Source organism: Urocitellus parryii, chromosome 11 (genome assembly GCF_045843805.1).
Source record: "Urocitellus parryii isolate mUroPar1 chromosome 11, mUroPar1.hap1, whole genome shotgun sequence".
NCBI lineage: Eukaryota > Metazoa > Chordata > Mammalia > Rodentia > Sciuridae > Urocitellus > Urocitellus parryii.
Genome location: NC_135541.1, coordinates 32,464,440 through 32,487,049, shown reverse-complemented (window position 1 = coordinate 32,487,049; position 22,610 = coordinate 32,464,440). Strand labels below are relative to the sequence as shown.

Here is a 22,610-nt window from a genome sequence, read left to right as displayed (position 1 = left end):
ACTTTGGGGTCAGTCAGGTGGGATTTCAAGTTCTGCTGTATGACCTTGGGTAAATGGCAGGACCTCCCTAAGCTTCTTTTCCTTGTCTGTGAATGGGCATACTAAAGAGTTATTAGGCTTTTGTGAGATAATGCATTAAAGCACAGTGCTAGACACACTGGAAGTTCTAATAACAAATGTGTTACTCCTCTTCCTCTTTCTCCACATTAAAGAACCATGCAACCCAATATAGGGAGACTAGTTAGAGATATTTCCCAGGTTTCATCAGCTAAGCTTATGTTTAATAATACAAGATCTGTACTATGATATTAATAGTAGTGGAGGTATATTCCAGCATTTAATAGCAATAGCTGGCTATTATACCATGAGAGATGGCGAATGCCATATTCACCAACAGCCTACTGTAATGGTACTAGACTATGGTTGTGGTAAAAGTATATGAAACCTAAAGTTTAGAGCAACAGTATGTGGCAACCATAATGCACTCTACCATAGCTATCTATAATACTTATATTAAATGATATGGAAATAGATAACATAGTGTATAATAAAGACACAGGGCAACTGCATACTCCATTTTGCTTGCTGCATTCCAGTTACACTGTGTTGTGGCCTAGATAGGAGGTGTCCACCAAAAGCTCCTGTGTGAATGCCAGGAAGTGTAGAGGTGAAACATTAGGTTATGAGAGCTTTAACCTACTCAGCACATTGATCCACTTGGATGAATTACCTGGGTGGTGACTATGGTCAGGCAGGGTGTGGCCAGAGGAGGAGGGTCACTGGGGGCCTGCCTTTGGGTTTACACTTTATCCCTGGGGATCAGAATTCTCTCTCTGCTTCCTGGTGGCCTGGTCCTGAGCTGCTTTCCTCCTTCATGGCCCTCCACCATGATGCTCTTCCTCATGTTGGACCCAGAGCAATGGAGCCACTGTCTATGGTCTGAGATCTCTGAAACAACGAGCCTCAAATCGACTTTTCCTTCTCTAATTGTTCTTGTAGGGTCTTTTGATCAGGGAGACAAAAAAAGCTGACTAAAACACCCTCACCTTTTTTTCACCTTCAGGTCTTAGATAGAAAGCTACTTCACAGAAAGTCCTTCCCAGCACCTGCAACATGTAGCAGTCCCCAACTGTGCTCTTTCATAGCACTCTGTAGTGCCTTTTCATGACCCTTGGCCTCATGTGTAGTCATGTGCATTGATGTGACTAATATATATTCAATGTTTGTCTCCATCTCTCCTCTGTAAACTCCAGGCTCAGGAATTTGTCCTCTTGTTCCCGAGACCCCAGTGCCTGACACAGTGTCCGACACAGAATGGGCCCTTAATACATATTTTGTGAATGAATAAATGAGCCAAACAGCAGTGTTCCACAATGGTGCTGCAGGCCCCGGAGTAGAGTGACCATTGCCAGGTGCTATCAGCTTCCAACCTTTTATCTTCATCCACGTGGCCTCCTCACCCCAGGTGTCTTCTCCATGTGCCATTGTTGATGTGAATACTGTTATGGTTTAGCCACTTCTGGCTTCTCAGCCACACTTTGTCATTACACAGGGCCTCATATTCTTAATGGCACTTTGAAACCACCTTTGATTATTACAACTCTTTGAAAGGAAGTCAGTGTTTACTATATCCATTTGAGCAAAGGGGAAACCAAGTCTGGGAAGGTGAAGCGCCATGGGCAGGGCCACAGCCTGCATCCAGGAACACTCTGTTCCTCACACTCTTTCCTTACCAAGCTGTGGGCAGAAGCAGAGCACTGCAGCTCTCTGTCCTGTCTCTGAGTCTTACTTATCCTTGGAGTGGACACATTCTCCCCAAGCTTCAGTCTCCCTCCACCCTCTTAGAAGAGTGAAATGTGGTGAAAGGCACCTTTCCTCATTAGTAGAAGCTCTGGGGAGAGGATCGAAGAGCAGCAGGTCCACATGAAAGAATCCTGAAAACATTAGGCTAACTGAAATAAGCCAGTCACAAAAAGACAAATGCTGCGTGCCTCCAGTTATATGAGGTACTTAAAGTAGTCTAACAGTCAAATTCACAGATACAGGAAGTAGAATCATGGTTGCCAGGGGAAGGGGGAGAATAGGGATTTATTGTTGAATAGATACAGAGTTGGGGGTTAATGGGTATAGAATTTCAGAGATGGATGGTGGTGATGGTAGCACCATATTATGATTGTATTTAATGCCATTGGATTGTTCACTTAAAAATGGTTAAAATGATAAATTTTATATTCTGTTGTATTTTTTTTTTTAGCCACAGTGAAAAGAAAGAAAAAGAATCACATGGGCTACTGAGTTTGCAATGTGAACACTTTCATGGAGCTCTGAGGGGATCTGGGACCTGAGGTTTGAGGGGTGGATTTTGCAGAGCCAAGAAACTGGAAGGCCTTTGGGGTATGGGGTGATGGGCTGATTCAGTTTAGGATAGATTAGCAATTCTCAGTATCTTGCAGATGCAAGGCCATACACCCATACGACAGCATTTGTACACTCTCTCTGTCACCTCCTCCTGCCCATCCCTTCCTTTGCAGAGGAGACAGCCCCCCTCCATACCCCACTGCGTTTTCTGAGCATTTGCAATGCCCAAGTCGCCTTGCATTTGAAAAACAGACTTTCCATCTCCATATGACAATATGAAACTCTGTGTTGGGTTTGCATTTCTTAATTAGGTGCTTGTCATTGTGTATTCCATAGAGCCACGTATAAGTAAACAGTCATAGACCTTTGAATAAATTTATTGGTTTTATTTATGTTTCTGGGCATAAAAATCTATAATTACCAGGTACAGCCTCAGTATAACTGGTATTTAATGACAATTACTTTTTGTTACCATAGAAATAAGTCCAAAGTAGTTACCCATAATTTCTCATTTCCCAAACCTCACACATGCTGAATTGCAATATTACCATAGTAATTGCCTATTAGTCATCATAAAATACGCAGTTACCCAAAAGATAGCAGGATGCTGTGAAATTTCTCATCTTCAGAAAACCTCGGTGCTGCTTGGGAGTATGGAGGTGGGGGAGAGGAATAGACCTCTATGGGAGGCACAGAAATGAGTCTGCATGAGAGCCCGGCACTGCAGACCCCGTGGTGGGAATGGATGCTGTATGATCTGCAGATGTTCACCATTGTTGTCTCCTCGCCCTGGCAATCTTTATGTAGCAGAGGGTGCTCCAGTGCAGTAAATCCAATTTAACTAAGGGTTGTTGAGAGCCTGCTGGGTGTTGGGCCCTGTCCTGGGCCTTGGTAAAGCAGAAGGGTATCAGAGGTTGTCCTTGCCGATAAGAAGCCCAGTGTTTATAGGCGGTGCCTACCCACTGTCTATCATACATATCATCTCATTCACTCCTCCCAGAATCCCTGTGAAGAGGTCATGGGATAGCCCCATTTTAGATAGAGAAGGGAATTGAGGCACAGAGGTACCAAGGTCCTTGCCTCAGGTTCCCTGGCACAAAGGACAGACAAGGTTTATGAACCCACCAGAAGTGACCCTCAGTACACTTTGTGTACATTATCCCCTGAAGCAGGGAGAGCCTCCTTGTGATCAGGAGGACTTTTGAAGGATGAGGAATCTATAGGAGTTCAATAGACATCAAAAGGACTAAAATGTGCAGCAAAACATCATTAAATGTAGCAGAGGGTGAAATATCGGAGGAAGCATTTCACATACATGCACACATATGCACAGGTGCACACATGCATACACACACACACACACACACACACACACACACACACCTTTAAATGGCCTAGCTCTTCCATCTTAGCATCTACAAAAGGAAACATTTCAAATGTCCAATGTAGAATAGAACATAAAATATGTTCTGTAAAATGTGTAAAACACAGGTCAGTGTTCTATTTGCTCTGTGACAGCATAAAATCTGCATATTTTTATCAAGCAAGAAATGGAAACCAAAGATCCACAGCAAGTATTGCCCCACTGAGAGATCTAGCAGCCCCTCCCTCCTCACCCTGAGCCTCTTTCTCTGCCCAGCCACTCACCCCCACCCCTGGAGGCCCCTGTCACAGCATCATGGAGGGATACCTGGAGAGAGCCCCTCACAGCCTCCTGGAGGGCCAGTCATGCCCCTCTGGTGGTTCACTTCCAGGCACAGGGGTTCCCGGGACACCCTATTATGCTATGGCCCACTCTGACTATTAGAGAGTATTTTTTGTTCAGGCTTCGTCTGCCAGATAGAGACGACCTCTGCCCTCCAAAGGAGTCCTCAGGTGCACCCATCTTCTACATGGCAGCCATTCTTGCTTGGAGATAACAACCATGGGGCGTGACTGGCCCTCCAGGAGCCTGTGCGGTTGTCTGTCCTCATTATTCCTCACCCACTAGAACCACTGCCAGTTCCTGTGGTCCAGGCTGAACATCCCCAGAGCCTTCCGACTTTTCCTGTGTAAACTCATGTCCATCCCTCTCCCTCCTTCCTGCTGTAAACAAGCTCCAGATGTTTGTCATTGCCCATCTTTGAGGCATGGTGTCAGGGACTGAACAATCATGGTGACGATGATGGTGATACTGACATTTATTGAACCTTCTGTGCCTGGCATTGTCCTAGGCATTTGCATTTATTGTTTCACTTCAATTTTAGCACGATTTTATCAATATTCTTATTTCCCAGATGAATTCCCTCAAGTCTGTAGAACTGAGTAGCAGAATAGTGGCAAGGGACTGTCACAAGCCTCATCCTGGGGACCATTCAGCTGTTACAGCCCATGTGCACATTGCTCTATGTCCTTGAGCTCTCCTCTACCTGAATCCTTAACTAAATCTTTCCACTACCATTTCTGTTGCATGGCAGCCCCCTCCTCCAACTTTTCTTAGAACCTTTTGAGAAGCCTGGCATAGGCAGAAGAAGAATCACTCTCCTCCTTTGAGCAAGAAAAAAAAAAAAAAAAAAAGAATCACAGAGAGGCTAAGTAACTTGTTCAAGGTCACACAGTGAGTGAGCCACATAGTTAGTTTAGATGCAGCCTGAGTGACAGCAGGGGCCAAATAGACCCTTACCTCCCAGAGACTCTCTCCAGCTTTATGTAACCCGAGTGATGTTTCTATAGAGGCTGAAAGGACACCGGGGCTGGCAGTGTAATCAGGTGTCTAACCCACAAGTGCACACTGCCAAAACCAATTATTCAAATGAGCTTCCCAGCCAGGTTCCATGGAAAAGGCCAGATGGCTAGACGTCTGTGGAGGCAGCGCCCCATCTCCGTCCCTGCAAGCAGCTGAATAGCATTTCAAAGTTAGAGTTGATAGAAAGTTGATTTTAATAATTGATTCTGCAATGAAGACAGGCCTCCGAGGAGACAGTAACCCAGAATGAGTGGCCAGGGAGACTGGCGGAGCCAAGCAGTGCGGAAGAATCAAGGACTCCAGCACCATTGTCCCGGTTCCGAAACCACTGCTTGGGTAGTGCCGGTTCTCCACGTAAAGTCCTCAGTGCCACCCCATTGACCATCAGAAAGAACCTAAGTCTTTAGTCTGGGCCTCCAAGCAGGTGCAGTGTCATGGAGGTCTCTCACTATCTGCCCTACCCTTCCAATGCACCCCATCCCGCCCACTCCCAAGTCCTTCCTACTCCCAAGGACAGAGAGGGAAGGCCAGAGTGGACCTTCCTTTTAGGGTTCCAGATCCAGAAAATATGTGCCAAGAGGATCGAGGGCCCTTTCCATTGGCATACACCAACCTGCTCTTGTTTACCTCTGGCTTTTCTGGCACTCTGCCTGTCTAAGAAGCCTTCCAACTAAATCATTTCTTTCTTCTCTTCTATTTTTCTCTTCCTTCCCTTAAACATTCACCCAGCACATATTTTGTACCATGTGCTGGGAACACAAGGTGGGAGTGGCCCTAGGCTTGCCCCACAGTCCAGAGGGGAGACAACTGCCCTGGGGAAGGGGAGGCCAGGGTCTTCAGGACTGTGGAGACACAGAGACCCCCTTAATCCAGCCTGGAGCATTGGGGTGGGAGAAGGCAGAGAAACTGTCCTGAAGGTGGTATGGGAGAGGAGTCCTGAGCAGAGAGTGCAAGTTGGCCAGAGGAACAGAGTAGTGTGGTGTGTTCTAAACCAGAGGATGAATAATGGTCAACGGCAATATTGATAATAGTACAAAGCATCCATCAAACTTAAATAAGCTGCCAGACACCGTTCACGTGTTTTCTACGTGTTAGTCCATTGGAGATTTAGGGGTGATGACACATTCCTGCTTCCATTCACCATATTGCCATTTCAGAAGGAAATCTCAGAAAAGTAGAGGTCAAAATATTCATTTTATTATTAATAAAAGCACAATTTGGAAGGCATGGTCAATCCCCATAGCCAAAATTGACCTCTTTCTACTTCACTCCAAAACTTAGCTTCCCCACCAGCCAAAAGCAGACCGGGAAGTGACTGCCTCAACAAAGCACACCACGTGGCAGACAGGAGGCCAGAGTGGACCTTCCCTTTAGGGCTCTAGATCCAGAAAATACATGCCAAGAGGAGCAAGGCTCTGCTCCTTTTCTCAAGTGGACTAATCAGATAAGGTCTACCCTCTTCCTCAAGAAAGGGCTAGCAAGGGAGTGGAGAGGAAGAATGAAGTCCCCACTCATATGGAAAGCAATAAGGAGTTTGCCTAACAACCATGTGAATCTACAAAGTAGGTCCTAATGTTATTCTCATGTTGCAGATAAGGATCCAATGCACACAGTGTGGTTAAGTCATTTGCCCCAGGTCCCGCTGTTAATAGTAGGAGATCCAGGAATTAAACCCACAAATCTTACTTGGAGCCCAAGCTTCTGAGTTTTGTTGCTTGAGCCTTGAATGACGGGGATCCTTGGAGAATACAGTGTGGTCTGGAGTGGCTGGTGCATGTGATCAGGGCTGCAGCCTGCTACAGCGTATAATGCATCCATCATACAGAGCCACCAGCTAATAAGGCATTGGAGGCTAAGGTGCAGCCCAGACTTATCAAGTCTGGAGACTCAGTAAAATTGCATCAGCCCATGGGAGGGTCACCTTTGTGCAATTAGCTCAGGAGCCCTCCAATGTACTAGCTTTGCATGGTGCACAGAACAGTGACATGGTATAAGTAGTGCAGGGATAAGTGGGCACTAGATTGTGGAGGACCCTGAACATCCTACCAACATCAGACTCTGAAGATCCTGCCAACATCACATCCTAGGAAGAGCTAACACATGTGCTCTAACACAGTGTCATGTGTCCAACTAGACACTGTCCTCAGAATTTTCCATGTACAATCTCATTTAGTTCTGAAAGCAACCCTCTGATTGTGGCAAACTCCCCACTTTTCAGATTAGGGCTGAGGCACAGAGAAATCCAGCCACAAAGATATCATGCAGCTGAGCCAGGATTTTATCTGGGCAACATGACTCCAAGAGTCCACACTTGGATTCACTGTCATTCTCAGCCTCCTTGTTCTCAGAGCTGGTGGGCAAGTGAGGGGCTTATCAGTTCCCAGATCTTGAGAAGACGTAAAGGACTTCTTCCCCCTTGATTCTCCTCTACCCTTCTTTACCTAAGATGTTGCAATAGCTAATTCCTAGCTCTGAGGGCCAAGGAGCTCCTTTAGAAAATGTCCTCCATTAGAACTTTCAAAAAAGAACGCTTGTCAGTGTTCTTATGGGGAGAAATATAACCCCTTGGTTCTGGAATGGACTTCCAGCCCTAACATAGCTGTGTGACTATGACAAGCCTCTCTGCCACATCCCTCTGCATCCCCATTTTTGAAGCATGGGGATTGTGCTCAATGTGTCTCTCCAGGTGTTATTTGCAATGCAGGACAAACCCTGCCTTCAAGTCCTGTGTTTGTTGCTGCCAAGCAGGAGACAGGAGGGAGGAAGGGTGAACCCCTGCAGCACATGCCCGGCACAGGGAGAAGACACTCCATCAAAACTTCTCCTTGCCTGCTAGGGATATTGCTGGGGGAGTGGGCCCCGTGGTGTATGGCGTTGGAGATGCTCCTGTTTCCAGGTGTGAGCCCTTCCCCTGATCCTACCACAGTGCCAAAAAGGCCACCATTGAATTGTGAAGACCTCACTGAATCTTGGAGTAGGAAACCCTAGTGCTGATCCTGGCTTTGCTGCCAACCAAGGGGGCCTCGCATGGACAGGCAGTTTGCTCACTGCACAAAGGTTCTTGGTCAAGGAACCGATGGGGGAATTGACTGCTCCTGAACCACAGTCTCTGGCCAGAGAGAGTGGCATCATTTTATCTTTAGCTACCCAGAGGGACACCTATTTGTAGCTGCTCAGCCTGGTGAGGGGGGCCTTTCATCAATTTGCATACAGGTAACTTTCATGCTCGTCCCTCATTGGAGACTTATTTTCCCCATCTAAATGAATTTGTATGCACTTCCTGCTGCCTTGAGGGGCAGTCCTCTATCAGGCTCTGCCTGGACTCCTAGGACTTCTAAGAGAGAGCAGAATGATGGCTAAGCATGCAACTTCAGAGCCAGCAGATTGGGTTCAATCTTCTACTACTCCTCGCTGAATCATGGACAAATTCCTTCACCCTCTGAGCCTCTGTGCAGCTCACCTGAGCCTCTGCCAGGTACCCGTCAGTGTGCTCTCATCAAAGATGAGGTGGGAGTGAGGGAGATTCAGTTCTCTGTCATGATAGCTTTTTTAAGGTCTTTGAGCAAAACAGATGAATTTGTCCAAAGTCACAAAGCTATTTGGTGACAGATCTGAGACTCGAACCCAAACCCAGACTTTGAAGCTGGTGTTCTTACATATCCTCCTCTCTTTTCTCGCAGTCTGCTCACAGAGAGCTCCTTGTTGTGATGATCTGAGGAAGTGGTGATGAGGGAGGGCTGTGTTATGATCACCCCTTCTGTTTGGGACAAAGGGCACTGCCTCTGACTACACCACAGCAGAGCCCAACCCACCTGCTGGGCACTCTGCAGAGGCTGATGATGACAGATTGTCTGGCATTCTGACACTGGCCAATCAATAGAGCTGGAAGGTGCCTCGGGCCAAGGGCAATTGAATCCCAACCTTTTTGTGGCATTAAATAAAGCAATATTTATTTTGCTTTTGGTGCAAATATACTTAATCCAATACAGCTCATTGGTAATGCTGAAAAACTGCTGTGTTCAGGGGACAACTGCACGCATGCCCCATACATCTCTGCTTGTCAATGCCAAGGCTCCTGGGAGTATGCAGCCTCACAGTGCTCAGGGCGAGATTGATCTGGAGCCGCTGAGCTGCCTTTTTCCTCTATCCTTTAGAAGAGATGAAAAAGGAAATCATAAGGAGGGGAACTGAAATCATTGCCCTCGTTCTGGCTGCCATTACTACAACATGGATGAGACACGATGCCCTTCACAGGATGGAACTATTTATTTGCTATTTGAATAACATTCTCTGGGACCACTGTATCTCTGCCATTGGGCAAAGGAGGAAGCGAACAGGACAGGAAGAGCAGATGAATGAGTAGCTCAGTGTCCCTTTCATAGATCCCACAATCTCACTGATGCATGGAGGGAGCTCAGAGTGACTGAACCATCCTGGCATCAACAAGAACTGAGTTTGAATCCCAGATCTATATCCTAGTAGTTAAATGACCTTATCCAGGTCAAATCCTTCTTAGATTTTATTTGTTCATCTATAAAATGAGGATAAATAATACTTACTTCACCTGGTTATTTTGAATATGCTTAATATTTAACAGATGCTTAACTACTTTCTAAAACATAGTTCCTACCTTGCTTAACAGGGGGGATGCTTTCTGAGAAATCCTTTGTCAGGTGATTTTGTCATTGTGAAAGAATCAGAGACTGTGCTTAAAAAGCCAAGAGGGGCACATTTTCACTGAGTGATATGATCCACGGACCCACTGTCTCATATGTAGTCATTGATTAAAATGTTATTATACTGTGCATGACTATAGGTCTGCAAGTAATTGCCAAAGGCCCATTTGAACACTTGAAGAATATTCACCCATGCATTTGTACATTTATGTACTCACTCACTCACTCAATCATTCATTCACTCAATAGATACACTGAACCATCTCTGCAACTGGATAATATTGGAGGTAACTGCAGAAAATGTTGTAACAAGGGTAACTTCATTCCAGGGAATTAGACTGCTCTTGCCCTCATGGGATTCACTATTTAGAAGGGAAAAAAAAGATATTTGAAAGTACCTCCAATTCAAGAGGACAAAATTATTTATTATGCAGCTATATGTAAATTTGGACTTCATATATTTGAATTTTCTAGAATTATTCTAATGTCAATTTTTTTCTATTGATGCCATAAATATTTTCCTCCATTCTTGTCTGATGATAGATCTTTATTTTAAGCTTAAGCAGAAAATTCATCTTAAAAATAAATAATGGAAAAGCACCAAGGAGACACAGACCCAGGATGTCACACTGAGTGACTCTAAACTGTCAATCAGCAGCATGAAAGCCTGCTATCTGGGGTCATCTTGTCCATTTCCCTGTCTCTAGGCAGCTGTTTCTTGGTCTGTGGAAGCTACTGAAGACAAAGAGCCTGCAGTAGCCTTAGCCTCCTAGAGCCTACAGTCAGGGATGCAAGCAGAACACACATATAGAAATATGTATCATTTCCAGACATTCTTACTTCCCTCACTTTGCACATGCCACGTCCTCTGCCTGGAATGCTCTCTGGTGTTTTGACTCCCATCTGGATCCCACACAAATCTCAAATTTTAAGACTTGTGTACAACTAGTATTAAGGTATCAGTAATCCTTGGCTAGTGGATGTTTCTTTTTAAAAGCGTATCAACCCTTTTCCTGGACTACTTTGTTTTCTTTTTATTTTAACCTTTTTGGCAAGATATGCTTTCCCCCAAAACCCCCAACTCTGGGGCTAAAGCCCAGTTATTGCTTTAGAATCACATAATAAAAAAAAATCTGAAAGACATCTCCATAGGAAGCATAACTGCTTTGTTTTACAAAGAAGAGCAGAGAATCCAGGGAGGGCAGAAAACATTCCCAAGATGACATAGACAGTGGAGGTGCGTCACGCACCCTGACTCCTCACCAGAGCTCATGATTTCTACTAAGATGTTTTGTTCAGTAAATATGCAACTACTGATAGATTGGTCACCGTTGGAAGAATTCTTTAAAAATCAAAGATGTGCCTGGTTCAGACAGCACTCATCGAAGAGTTCACAAATGCTTTAGCTTCTAAAGAGTCCTAGGGTCCTTGGAGGATTGAGGTTGCCTTTGAATCACCACTCACACTGCTTTCTGAGCAGGCTGGATCAAGGAGTTGATCTTTCTGGATCTCCAATACTTTTCTTTCTGTGTTAAATCTCACTTTTTAAAAAAAATTTAAAGTGGTTTCTTGGAAGCAGCATGGCCAAGGGCAAAATCCATGGGGGACAGGGCCAGGATCCGTCTGGGCCCTGTGGAGGATTGGCTACGTGGCCTCACCTTCCCTGGCTTGGACACTCCTGCTTGAAAATTGGAGCCCACCTGTGTGACTGGATGGTTCAGAGGAGTATGTCAGACCAACTGGAAATCATTCCTAACTATTTCTTCAACACCTACCATGACCCAGGCTCTTTATCAGGCACAGGACTACAATAAATGTCTGGCTCATTAGGAAGGACAGACTCAGTGATGACAACATCTCGGACAGTTGCCACTCTGATGGCGAAGCAGAGATTGCTACAGGAGCGGAGGAAAATCCCCTGTCCCATACTTGCAGGGAGTGCAAATCCTCCTCTGCTTCCTGGAGGAGGAGAGATTTAAGTTTAGAGAATTTTACAGGCACCACAATTATCACCACCGCCACTATCATCACTGGCTATGGTTTATTGGAGTTCTCTCTGTTCTGAGGATTCTGCTGGGCCATTTACATACATTAGTTCCTGTACGCAATCCAGAAGGTCAGGGTTGTTATCCTCATTATGCATATGATAAAACAGAAGCCCAGAGGGGTATTAAAAAAGAAATTTTAAAAAGGTCACATATCTGGTAAGGAGTACAGCCAAAACTTAAACCTAATTATGAGTCCCAAAGCCCCTGGTCTCTACAATATAGTCTCGTTGTTCTGTGATGCTCCATAAGGCAAGGCTGAAGCTGATGGGAGAAGTCACTGAGAGACTAAAGTTTAGCTAAAGAGGAGGAAGAATTTCTTATTGGAGCTGTCTGAGAATGAGGTAAGCTACCTGGAGAGGTAGTGAGTGTCACCAAGATGTCCTAGAGCTAGTTAGGACACCTTGACCTGCCAAGACATTGCACAGGGCAGAGGAGAAGCACATAACTAAGCATCTTGAAGGATATAGTTGTTTACGATTCAGTCCTGTTACCAAAGACAATGTTCCCTTCCCAATTGCAGATGTTCAGTGGGGGCTGGGAGAAGTCTATGAATGTGGTACTCAGACCCATGGTTCCCTCTGCTTGTTGACCAGCCTTGGGAAATGGACAATATAGAGCCCCCCTGGGGCTCTATATAAGGCCATGGGGTTAAGGATGCATTCAGCTAAAGTAACAAAGACTATCTTCAGTCACTTAAGCAGAAAAGAAATTGATAGGAAGGGGTTCACAGAACCAAGCAGAAGCAGAGGCAAGACTTGATAAACAAACAATTAACAGTGGCTCTGAAGGGCAATGTCTTTGTTTTCTGTTGCTATAACAACATACCTGAGATTGGCTAATTATTCAGAATAGAAGTTTATTTGGCTCACGCTTGTGAGAAGTCCAAAAGCATGGCACTGGAGTCTGCTTGTCAGTCTGCTGAGGGTCTTTGTGATGCTAGGACATTACATGGGGAGAGAGAGCAAGCATACCCGTTTGGGTCTCTCTCTTCTTACAAAAACCACTAATGCCATCATGGGCCCCAATCTCAGGACCTCATCTAATCTTATTTACCTCTCAAAGGCCCCTCCTCTAAATACTATTAATGTATAAACTTGAGGGTTAAGTTTCCAACACTCGAACCATTGGGGGACACATCTAAACAATAGCATGCACAACAATCTGCCTCTGTCCCACAGCAGTACTGCCCTACTGCTCAGCCGTCCCCACTACCTTGCATCACCTGGTTCCAAATCCTGGGCTGGAGTGGCTGTTGCCTGAGCCTGGTTCCCTGCTGCTACCCTGGTTGCCAGGTCACAAAGGGATGAATTGACTCATCTGACTTCCGGGTGGGAAATAAGGCACAGTCATGGCCTTCTTAACATGTAATTTGGAGGACAAAACTTGCCCACTCCATCTCCCATCTAATAACAGGGTTGGATGCTGGGTATTCCTGAAGAATATGAGCAATATCTACTATAGTTAGGTGCTAGGTGGGAGCAGCGTGTACTAGAACTCAGATCTACCTGATTCCCAGACTGAAAGAGGAGATAAGAGATTAGACCTTATCCTTGCTGTCCACTCCAGCCGCCTATAGACTGCAAAACAAATATATAAAACAAATATAGTCTATGTCACTCATAAAGGACTTATCATAAAATAATAATTAAATACAAATAAAACAACAAGGCAAAAATTTTTGAGCTATTATCATGTACCAGAACCTGTGCCAAGCTAAGTTTGTTATGCATTTTAATTCATTTAGTTCTAACAACATTGCCCTGGATTATAAATGGATGTAAGCCTTTGAGCATATCTTCTTTCTCCTGTTAGACTGTATACTTTTGAGGTCAGGGAACATCTTTTATCAGTCATTCTATCCCAGCCACACCACTAGGGAGTTTGATGTATTCCAATAAAACTGTTACGAATTGCTGCATTTAACTCTTAGCTCCTCTTTGATGTCTAAACCCTCCTAAATTTACTTATACAGTCTCAAAGACAGAGAGCCTGCCCTCATCTGGTTGTTCCATAGGAAAGAGTGGACATTAATTCCGGAGAGATCTGGGTTTGAAGCCTGATCCACTGAGTGCTAGCTGAATTCATGACCCTGAGCAGATTTTTAGATGACAGTATCCATGGGTGTCTGTCATTGCTTTTCCTTGATCACTCTCAGGAGTAGTAATATTGCAGACAAGAATATTTAAGAACTGCATATCTAAGTCCGTACATCGGGAGACTAATTAAATGCTTCCTTTGTGAAAGACAATTTAGTGTCATCAGAGGAAAGCAGAATCAGATAGGCAATCGGTGAGATCTTGGGTGCTCACAACATGTTGATCCGAGCTCAAATTCTAACTCTCCTTCAGACCTCAGGAAAAATCATGTAAACTTTGTATGTAAGAAGAGACAGACCCAAACAGGTATGCTTGCTCTCTCTCCCCATGTAATGCCCTAGGATTTTAAAATGTTAATACAGCCACAAGACTGGGATCCTATTTAGAATAATATGTACTCCATGTTTGTATAAATTTGTCAAAACATACTTTACTGTCATGTAAAACTAAAGAGAACAAATAAAAAATTCAAAAAATTATAGAGCTTTTATAATAAGAATGTGTAGTAGATGTTGATTAGGTGTGAGTCACTGCTACTTAATGCTCTAACCTCAGAAAGAAAAGGTGGTAGCAATCCTGTCAAAAGTCCAACAGTGTTCTCTTTGAGTGATAGGAAGGGTATGCTATCTTTTTTTTTAACCTATATTGAGGACTATTTATCATTTTAAAGGGTGATTTTATAGTCTGTCAGTCCTCTTTCCAAGCAATTCTACTTCTGGGAAACTGCTCTAAGAAAAAAAATGCTGAAATTTAGAAAAAAAAAAAAAACTTTAGAGATCAGAGTATTCAACTGTGCATTGTGAAAATAGTGCATCATTGAAACATAAATGTGACACCATGTGGAAATGGCTGCATGAATTATGGGGCTTCATACAATGGGGATAACGTGACATTACAACACTATTACAGTGGTAGTTACAAAGGGTTTAGTAACAAAGAAGATGCTTATGTTGTGGTGGCAAATGAAAAAGGACCCGTGTGCAAGTTCAAGGTCAGAAGTATCTTGCCTCGCCTGGAGGGTGAGCATCTGCAACCTCTCTGTTTAGAGCAGAGAGCAAGATTAGTGGGCAGGCATCACTGATCTCACAGAAACCCTGGAATACAGGGAACATTGCTTTACCAGTTCCTCTGTACTGACAGCAGGAGGTACAGTCCACACTGGAGGAGACTCATACCATGACTGTGCTTCAACTCTCCTCCATTTGTAGTTGGGGAAACATAGCCCTCAAGAGAACAAAGGACTTGTCTAAGCCCCATAGTAAGACAGCAGCAGAGCAGGAGACCCAAACACAGTGACCTTGCCCCCGCATGCCATGGGGCATTATTCCACCCTCACCAGGGGTGGGCCAGGAAGGGAGAGAGGGTAGACAGGACTCTGTGAGAATCTCAAGGTGGAGCCAAAGAATGATTCCACATTATTATTCGGTCTTCATTGAGACAGCAGCAGCAGCGCAGTGATGAGGATATGGTTCTCTCAGTCCCCCAGGGGTTTTGAGGAAAGAGGCATCGGGAAGGAAGAGGCTGGTGTCCTAGGCAAGAGTCACATTAGCTCCAAGTCCATACATGTGACTGGCTGCCGGGCGTTGAGTAAAGGAAGGGAAAGAACATAAACATACACACTTCACTGGGGAGTCTGAGAGCCTTCAGCTTTCTGCTCTCTGCTTTGTTATGTAAAATTGGGAACCAGAGGAAGAGTGAAGGCCCTGTTTCCTTTGCCACCTCCCAGAAGAGCTGTTTGTGGGGCATCTGTTTCCTGCAGGAGATGTTGAGACTCTGAGGGCTTTGGAGGCCTACGCCCCCTAGAGCACAGCCTATGACCTGGCACCTGCTGGGGCTGCATTCCAGTGGGAGGAGGAGGGCCAGGAGAGAAGCAAGCAAGGAGGTTTAGATCATGCCCTTTAGGATTGACCATTTCTTTGAAACCAGAGACCAAAGGGAGAAGACAACCTGGATGAGATCCAGAGGCTCATGGAATCCAAAATTGAGCCCTGGATGGAGAGTTTAGATGACCTAGTTTTAATTCCAATTCCAACAGCTGTTTAAACCCCAGTTCCAAAAGGAACATACAACTGCTGTGTGTGCCAGAAACCCTGGAAAGGTCTTGATCTGGGACCTGGCATGTAGCGAGTACGTACTTAATGAAAGCTATTATGCAAAGGGTGTGGGCTCAAGAAATGAGCTCATATTGCTTACACATCAAGCCTGACATCACTGCCTTCCCCCCTCCTTTTTTTTTTTTTTTTTGGTACCAGGGATTGAACCCAGGGGCAATTAACAACTGAGCCACACCCCCAACTCCTTTTTGTACTTTATTTTGAGACAGAGTCTCACTGAGTTGCTTAAGGCCTCTCACTAAGTTGCTGAGGCTGGCTTTGAACTCATGATCCTCCTGCCTCAGCCTCCAGAGGTACTGGGATTACAGGCTTGTGCCATTGTACCAGGCTTTTATTGAGTAAGCTATTTAAAACCTCTCTGTGCTTTAGTTTCCACATGGGAAAATAGGAATAATAATAGCACCTCCATTGCAGGGTAACATTAGATTTGATAAAGTAATAGTATTTACTAGTTAGTTCTCAGGCAAAGTGATGTCAGTAAATGACCCATTAGTTATGTTCGCTTGATTGTGCTGGTGGACCACATGAGGCATTACAGCCTGCTGTAAAGACTTGGGCTTTTATACTGCATTAACCAGAGGCCACTTGAGCAGAGGAGAGACAGGATCTGACCTATTTCAAGAGGATCACCCTTGCTATTGTGTGAAAAATGGGAGGATTAGAGGTGGGATGGAAGGAGGTCCAAGCTCAAGATGATATCAATGGAAGTGCTAAAAAAGACGGTGGTGTATTTTGAAGGTGGAGACAGCGGATTAGTGATAGGTATGAGAGGACAAGGAATAATAGAGACACTAATGGGGACACCAGTGGTCTTGCCTGAGCACTTCTTTTAACTGCTCTGTGTAGAAAATGTGCTTTTTTTTTTTTCCTGTGGGTCATTTTTCGACGGACATTGAAGTTAGACTGCTCCACAGAAATATTTTTGAAGCTTTCCATGACTGTTTTCTTCTTTTTTGAAGTGGGAGTTATAATAGTAGCAACTCCAAAGGTTGTTGATAGCACTGTAACAATTCATACCAGCACTTAGCACTGTCTCTGGAAAACAATGCTAACAATTTTGACTTGTGAGAAGCTTCGCCTATCCTAGCTATACTGACCCTTACTTTGGGTATTGTTTAGGTGCTCTCTGATGGGGTTTGACCTGAACCGACACTGGCTAGATCCTTCTCCATGGGCCCACCCGACCCTGCATGGAGTGAAGCAGCTCATCATCCAGATGTACAACGACCCAGTGAGTAACTGAATGCTCTCAGCAGCTGCTGGCCTCATGGCATGATCTGGGAAAGGGAGGTGTATGGGGAGGGTCCACTGTGAGCTTCAAATTTGGAATACACATTCAAAACCAAGGAAGGACTAGGTCTGCTCTTCTCTGAATTTGGCAGACCCAAGTACCTTCTTCCAATTCCTTCTTCCTCACCCCTCACAAATACTATATTTGGTTATGGTGGTCTCATGGAATGAAGGAAAACATTGGAGCATGTCCGTATTCCTCAGAGTGCCTTGGTTACAAGCTAAAGAAATGTAACTTGAACTCGTGTAAGCAAAATAGAGAATTTGTTAGAGGATTACCAGGGTCATGTCATGTGACTGAAGACTGTAGTCTGCCTCCTCCACACCTAGGGGAAATGACTGTCATGTGTCACCTCCACTGGTTCTGACTCCCACACACTACAGAGACTTGCTTGCATTTTCCAGTTCCAGTTCCAAAAGGACTGTGATTGGCCTGGCTTGGAGGACATGTCCACCTCCAAAGCACAGCACTCTGCCCAAGAGGCAAATAAATGTAAAGACAGGATGGCTTCATGGGACCCACACAGTTGAACTAGGGACATGGGGTGGTACCTGTTCCCAGAGAAGAGAGCCTATTATTCCAGAACAAAGGGGAACCAGGCATCAGGACAATGGTGCCCACACCAAGTTTGTTCACAGGGCAAGTTCTTTTCCATCAAATATAGAAGACAATAGGGTTTCTTGGCTTAGAAAAGGGAAGCATCACAATCATTCTGTTCTGAAGAACTGTCACAGAAGGTGGGACAGATCATTTTTTCGGGTGGTGAACACAGGAAGAGGTGGTGTTTGTAGAGAAACAGAACTTTTATCTCTCCTGAGGATAGAATGGGTGTGTGAACTATGAGCTTTGCCTTACTTTGTTAAACTTGGAGCCAAATAACACTCTGTTAAGACTGGGGCATTGGGCTGGGGATGTGGCTCAAGCGGTAGTGTGGTCGCCTGGCATGAGTGCGGCCCGGGTTTGATCCTCAGCACCACAAACAAACAAAGATGTTGTGTCCGCCAAAAGCTAAAAAATAAATATTAAAAAAAATTCTCTCTCAGCAGCCTGCAGCAGGGCCCCGGAGATCCAGGCCAACTGATTCGCGTGGCCTGCCCTGCGGCTACAGAAGGCGTGGCGCCTCAGTGAAGCCATTAATTGGCAAGCAGGGAGGTTAGGGAAGGCCATTAGGTGGAATCCCACCAGCCAAGCCCACACGGACCCTTGGGCCGAGCACGGGTTCTCAGAAGGGGAAGGAAGCGGTACAGTCCCATCCCCCACAGCGGACACTCCACCGAGGCAGTCAGCGGCCACCATCCGGGAAAGCTGAAGGATACACCGCCACTCTCCTTCAGAGTGCAACATCAAAACAGCGGACACTCCATCCAGGCAGTCAGCGGCCACCATCCGGGAAAGCTGAAGAATACACCACCACTCTCCAACTGCTTGCAACATCAAAACAGCCAGCAGCAGGACCCCGGAGATCCAGGCCAACTGATTCGCTTCGCCTGCCCCGCAGCTACAGAAGGCGTGGCGCCTCAGAGAAGCCATTAATTAGCAAGCAGGGAGGTTAGGGACTGCCATTAGGTGGAATCCCGCCAGCCAAGCCCACCGCCCACGCCCGGAACAGGCCCAGCGACCTGCCAGCATTGTAGTCACGACACCCCAATTGGAATAGGGACAGAGCAGAGCCGCCTTCCACTCCCAGAACAGGCCCAGAGAGCCGCCAGCGTGGTAGACACGTCACCCCAATTGGAGTAGGGGCACTGCCGCCGCCCGCACCTGCAAGGGAGACTTTTCAAGTATACAAGAGCAACATAAATAAATAGGGGGTAAATTTCAAAACACAACAGTTGCACCAAGCAGAAAGAAACGCGAGCAGTATGAAAAGACAAGGAAAGAAAGGACCACAAGCAATGCAGGTCAACACAACTTTAGAAGAGGTAATAGCTGCAACAGATGGAATATCAGATAAAGAGTTCAGGATATATATGCTTCAGATGATCTGGAGTCTCAAGGAAGACATGAGACAGCAAAATCAGACAATGAAAGATCACATTGACAAACAAATCCAGGAAGTAAAAGATCAATTTCACAGGGAGATAGAGGAAATAAAAAACAAACAAATTGAAATTCTAGAAATGCAGGAAACAATAAACCAACTTAAAAACTCAATTGAGAATACTACCAGCAGAGTAGATCACTTAGAAGAGAGAACATCAGACAATGAAGACAAAGTATTTCAACTGGAAAAGAACATAGACAGCTCAGCAAGTCTGCTAAGAAACCATGAGCAGAACATCCAAGAATTATGGGACAATATCAAAAGACCAAATTTAAGAGTCATTGGGATACAGGAAGGCACAGAGCTCCATTCCAAAGGAATAAGCAGTCTATTCAGTGAAATAATACGAGAAAACTTCCCAGAATTGAAGATTGAGACAGAATCCCAAATCCTAGAAGCCTACAGGACGCCGAATGTGCAAAATCATAAGAGATCCACACCTAGACACATTATAATGAAGATGTCCAACATACAGAATAAGGAGAGAATTTTAAAAGCTGCAAGAGAAAGAAAGCAGATTACATTTAGGGGTAAACCAATCAGGATAACAGCTGATCTCTCAACACAGACTCTGAAAGCTAGAAGATCCTGGAATAACATATTTCAAACACTGAAAGACAATGGGCTCCAACCAAGAATCGTGTATCGGGCGAAATTAAGCTTCAGGTTAGAAGATGAAATTAAAACCTTCCACAATAAACAAAAGTTAAAAGAATTCGCAGCTAGAAAACCATCTCTTCAAAAAATCCTTGGCAAAACATTACAGGAAGAGGAAATGGAAAATAACATTGAAAACCAACAATGGGAGGTAGGACAGTAAAGGGGGGAAAGTAGTCAAAGAGGATAACAAATCAGGTTTAGTAACATCAATAAACAAATATGGATAGAAGAACAAACCATATCTCAATAATAACCCTAAATGTTAATGGCTTAAACTCACCAATTAAGAGACACAGGCTAGTAGAATGGATCAAAAAACAAGACCCAACAATATGCTGTCTACAGGAGACGCATTTGATAGGAAAAGATATACATAGACTGAAGGTGAAAGGTTGGGAAAAATCATATCACTCATATGGACCGCGGAAACAAGCAGGAGTGTCCATACTCATATCTAATAAAATAGATTTCAAGCTAAAGCTAATCAAAAGGGATATAGAAGGACACTTCATACTGCTCAAGGGAACCATACACCAACAAGACATAACAATCATAAATATATATGCCCCAAATAATGGTGCAGCTGTGTTCATCAAGCAAACTCTTCTCAAGTTCAAGAGTCTAATAGACCAACATACAATAATCATGGGAGACTTCAACACACCTCTCTCACCACTGGACAGATCTTCCAAACAAAAGCTAAATAAGGAAACTATAGAACTCAATAACACAATTAACAACCTAGACTTAATTGACATATATAGACTATACCACCCAACATCAAGTAGCTACACTTTTTTCTCAGCAGCACATGGAACCTTCTCAAAAATAGACCATATACTATGTCACAGGGCAACTCTTAGACAATACAAAGGGGTAGAGATAATACCATGCATCTTATCTGATCATAATGGAATGAAACTGAAAATCAATGATAAAAGAAGAAAGGAAAAAGCAAGCATCACCTGGAGAATGAACAATAGGTTGCTGAGTGATCAATGGGTTTTAGAAGACATCAAGGAGGAAATTAAAAAATTCCTAGAGTTAAATGAAAACACAGACACAACATATCGGAATCTATGGGACACATTGAAAGCAGTTCTAAGAGGAAAATTCATTTGAGTTCATTCCTCAAAAAAAGAAAAAAACAACAAATAAATGATCTCATACTTCATCTCAAAATCCTAGAAAAAGAAGAGCAAAACAACAGCAAAAGAAGTAGAAGGCAAGAAATAATTAAAATCAGAGCTGAAATTAATGAAATTGAAACAAAAGAAACAATTGAAAAAATTGACAAAACTAAAAGCTGGTTCTTTGAAAAAATAAATAAAATTGACAGACCCTTAGCCATGCTAACGAAGAGAAGAAGAGAGAGAACCCAAATTACTAGCATACGGGATGAAAAAGGCAATATCACAACAGACACTTCAGAAATACAGAAGATAATCAGAAATTACTTTGAATCCTTATACTCCAATAAAATAGAAGATACTGAAGGCATAGATAAATTCCTTGAGTCCTATGATCTGCCCAGATTGAGCCAGGAGGATATAGACAACCTAAACAGACCAATAACAATAGAGGAAATAGAAGAAACCATCAAAAGACTACCAACTAAGAAAAGCCCAGGACCGGATGGGTATACAGCAGAGTTTTACAAAACCTTTAAAGAGGAACTAACACCAATACTTTTCCAGCTATTTCAGGAAATAGAAAAAGAGGGAGAACTTCCAAATTCATTCTACGAGGCCAACATCACCCTGATTCCGAAACCAGACAAAGACACATCAAAGAAGGAAAACTACAGACCAATATCTCTAATGAACCTTGACGCAAAAATCCTCAATAAAATTCTGGCGAATCGGATTCAAATACATATCAAAAAAATTATACATCATGATCAAGTTGGATTTATCCCTGGGATGCAAGGCTGGTTTAATATACGGAAATCAATAAATGTTATTCACCACATCAATAGACTTAAAAATAAGAACCATATGATCATCTCAATAGATGCAGAAAAAGCATTCGACAAAGTACAGCATCCCTTTATGTTCAAAACGCTAGAAAAATTAGGGATAACAGGATCATACCTCAACATTGTAAAAGCAATCTATGATAAGCCACAGGCCAGCATCATTCTGAATGGAGAAAAATTGAAGGCATTCCCTCTAAGATCTGGTAAAAGACAGGGATGCCCTCTCTCACCACTTCTGTTCAACATAGTCCTCGAAACACTGGCCAGAGCAATTAGACAGTCAAAAGAAATTAAAGGCATAAAAATAGGAAAAGAAGAACTTAAATTATCACTATTTGCAGATGATATGATTCTATAACTAGCAGACCCAAAAGGGTCTACAAAGAAGCTATTAGAGCTAATAAATGAATTCAGCAAAGTGGCAGGATATAAGATCAACACGCATAAATCAAAGGCATTCCTGTATATCAGTGACAAATCCTCTGAAACGGAAATGAGGACAACTACTCCATTCACAATATCCCCCCAAAAAATAAAATACTTGGGAATCAACCTAACATAAGAGGTGAAAGATTTATACAATGAAAATTACAGAACCCTAAAGAAAGACATAGAAGAAG

General features: G+C 43.9%; 1 protein-coding gene across 1 annotated transcript in view; it reads left to right on the top strand.

The window, feature by feature from the left end:
* Agbl4 (AGBL carboxypeptidase 4) overlaps window positions 1-22,610 on the top strand; it is a 1,188,963-nt gene that overhangs the window by 1,074,317 nt on the left and 92,036 nt on the right. The window contains exon 9 of the mRNA XM_077791547.1: window positions 17,137-17,248. Within this exon, the coding sequence (XP_077647673.1) occupies window positions 17,137-17,248 (112 nt within the window). The remainder of the gene's footprint in view (window positions 1-17,136; window positions 17,249-22,610) is intronic.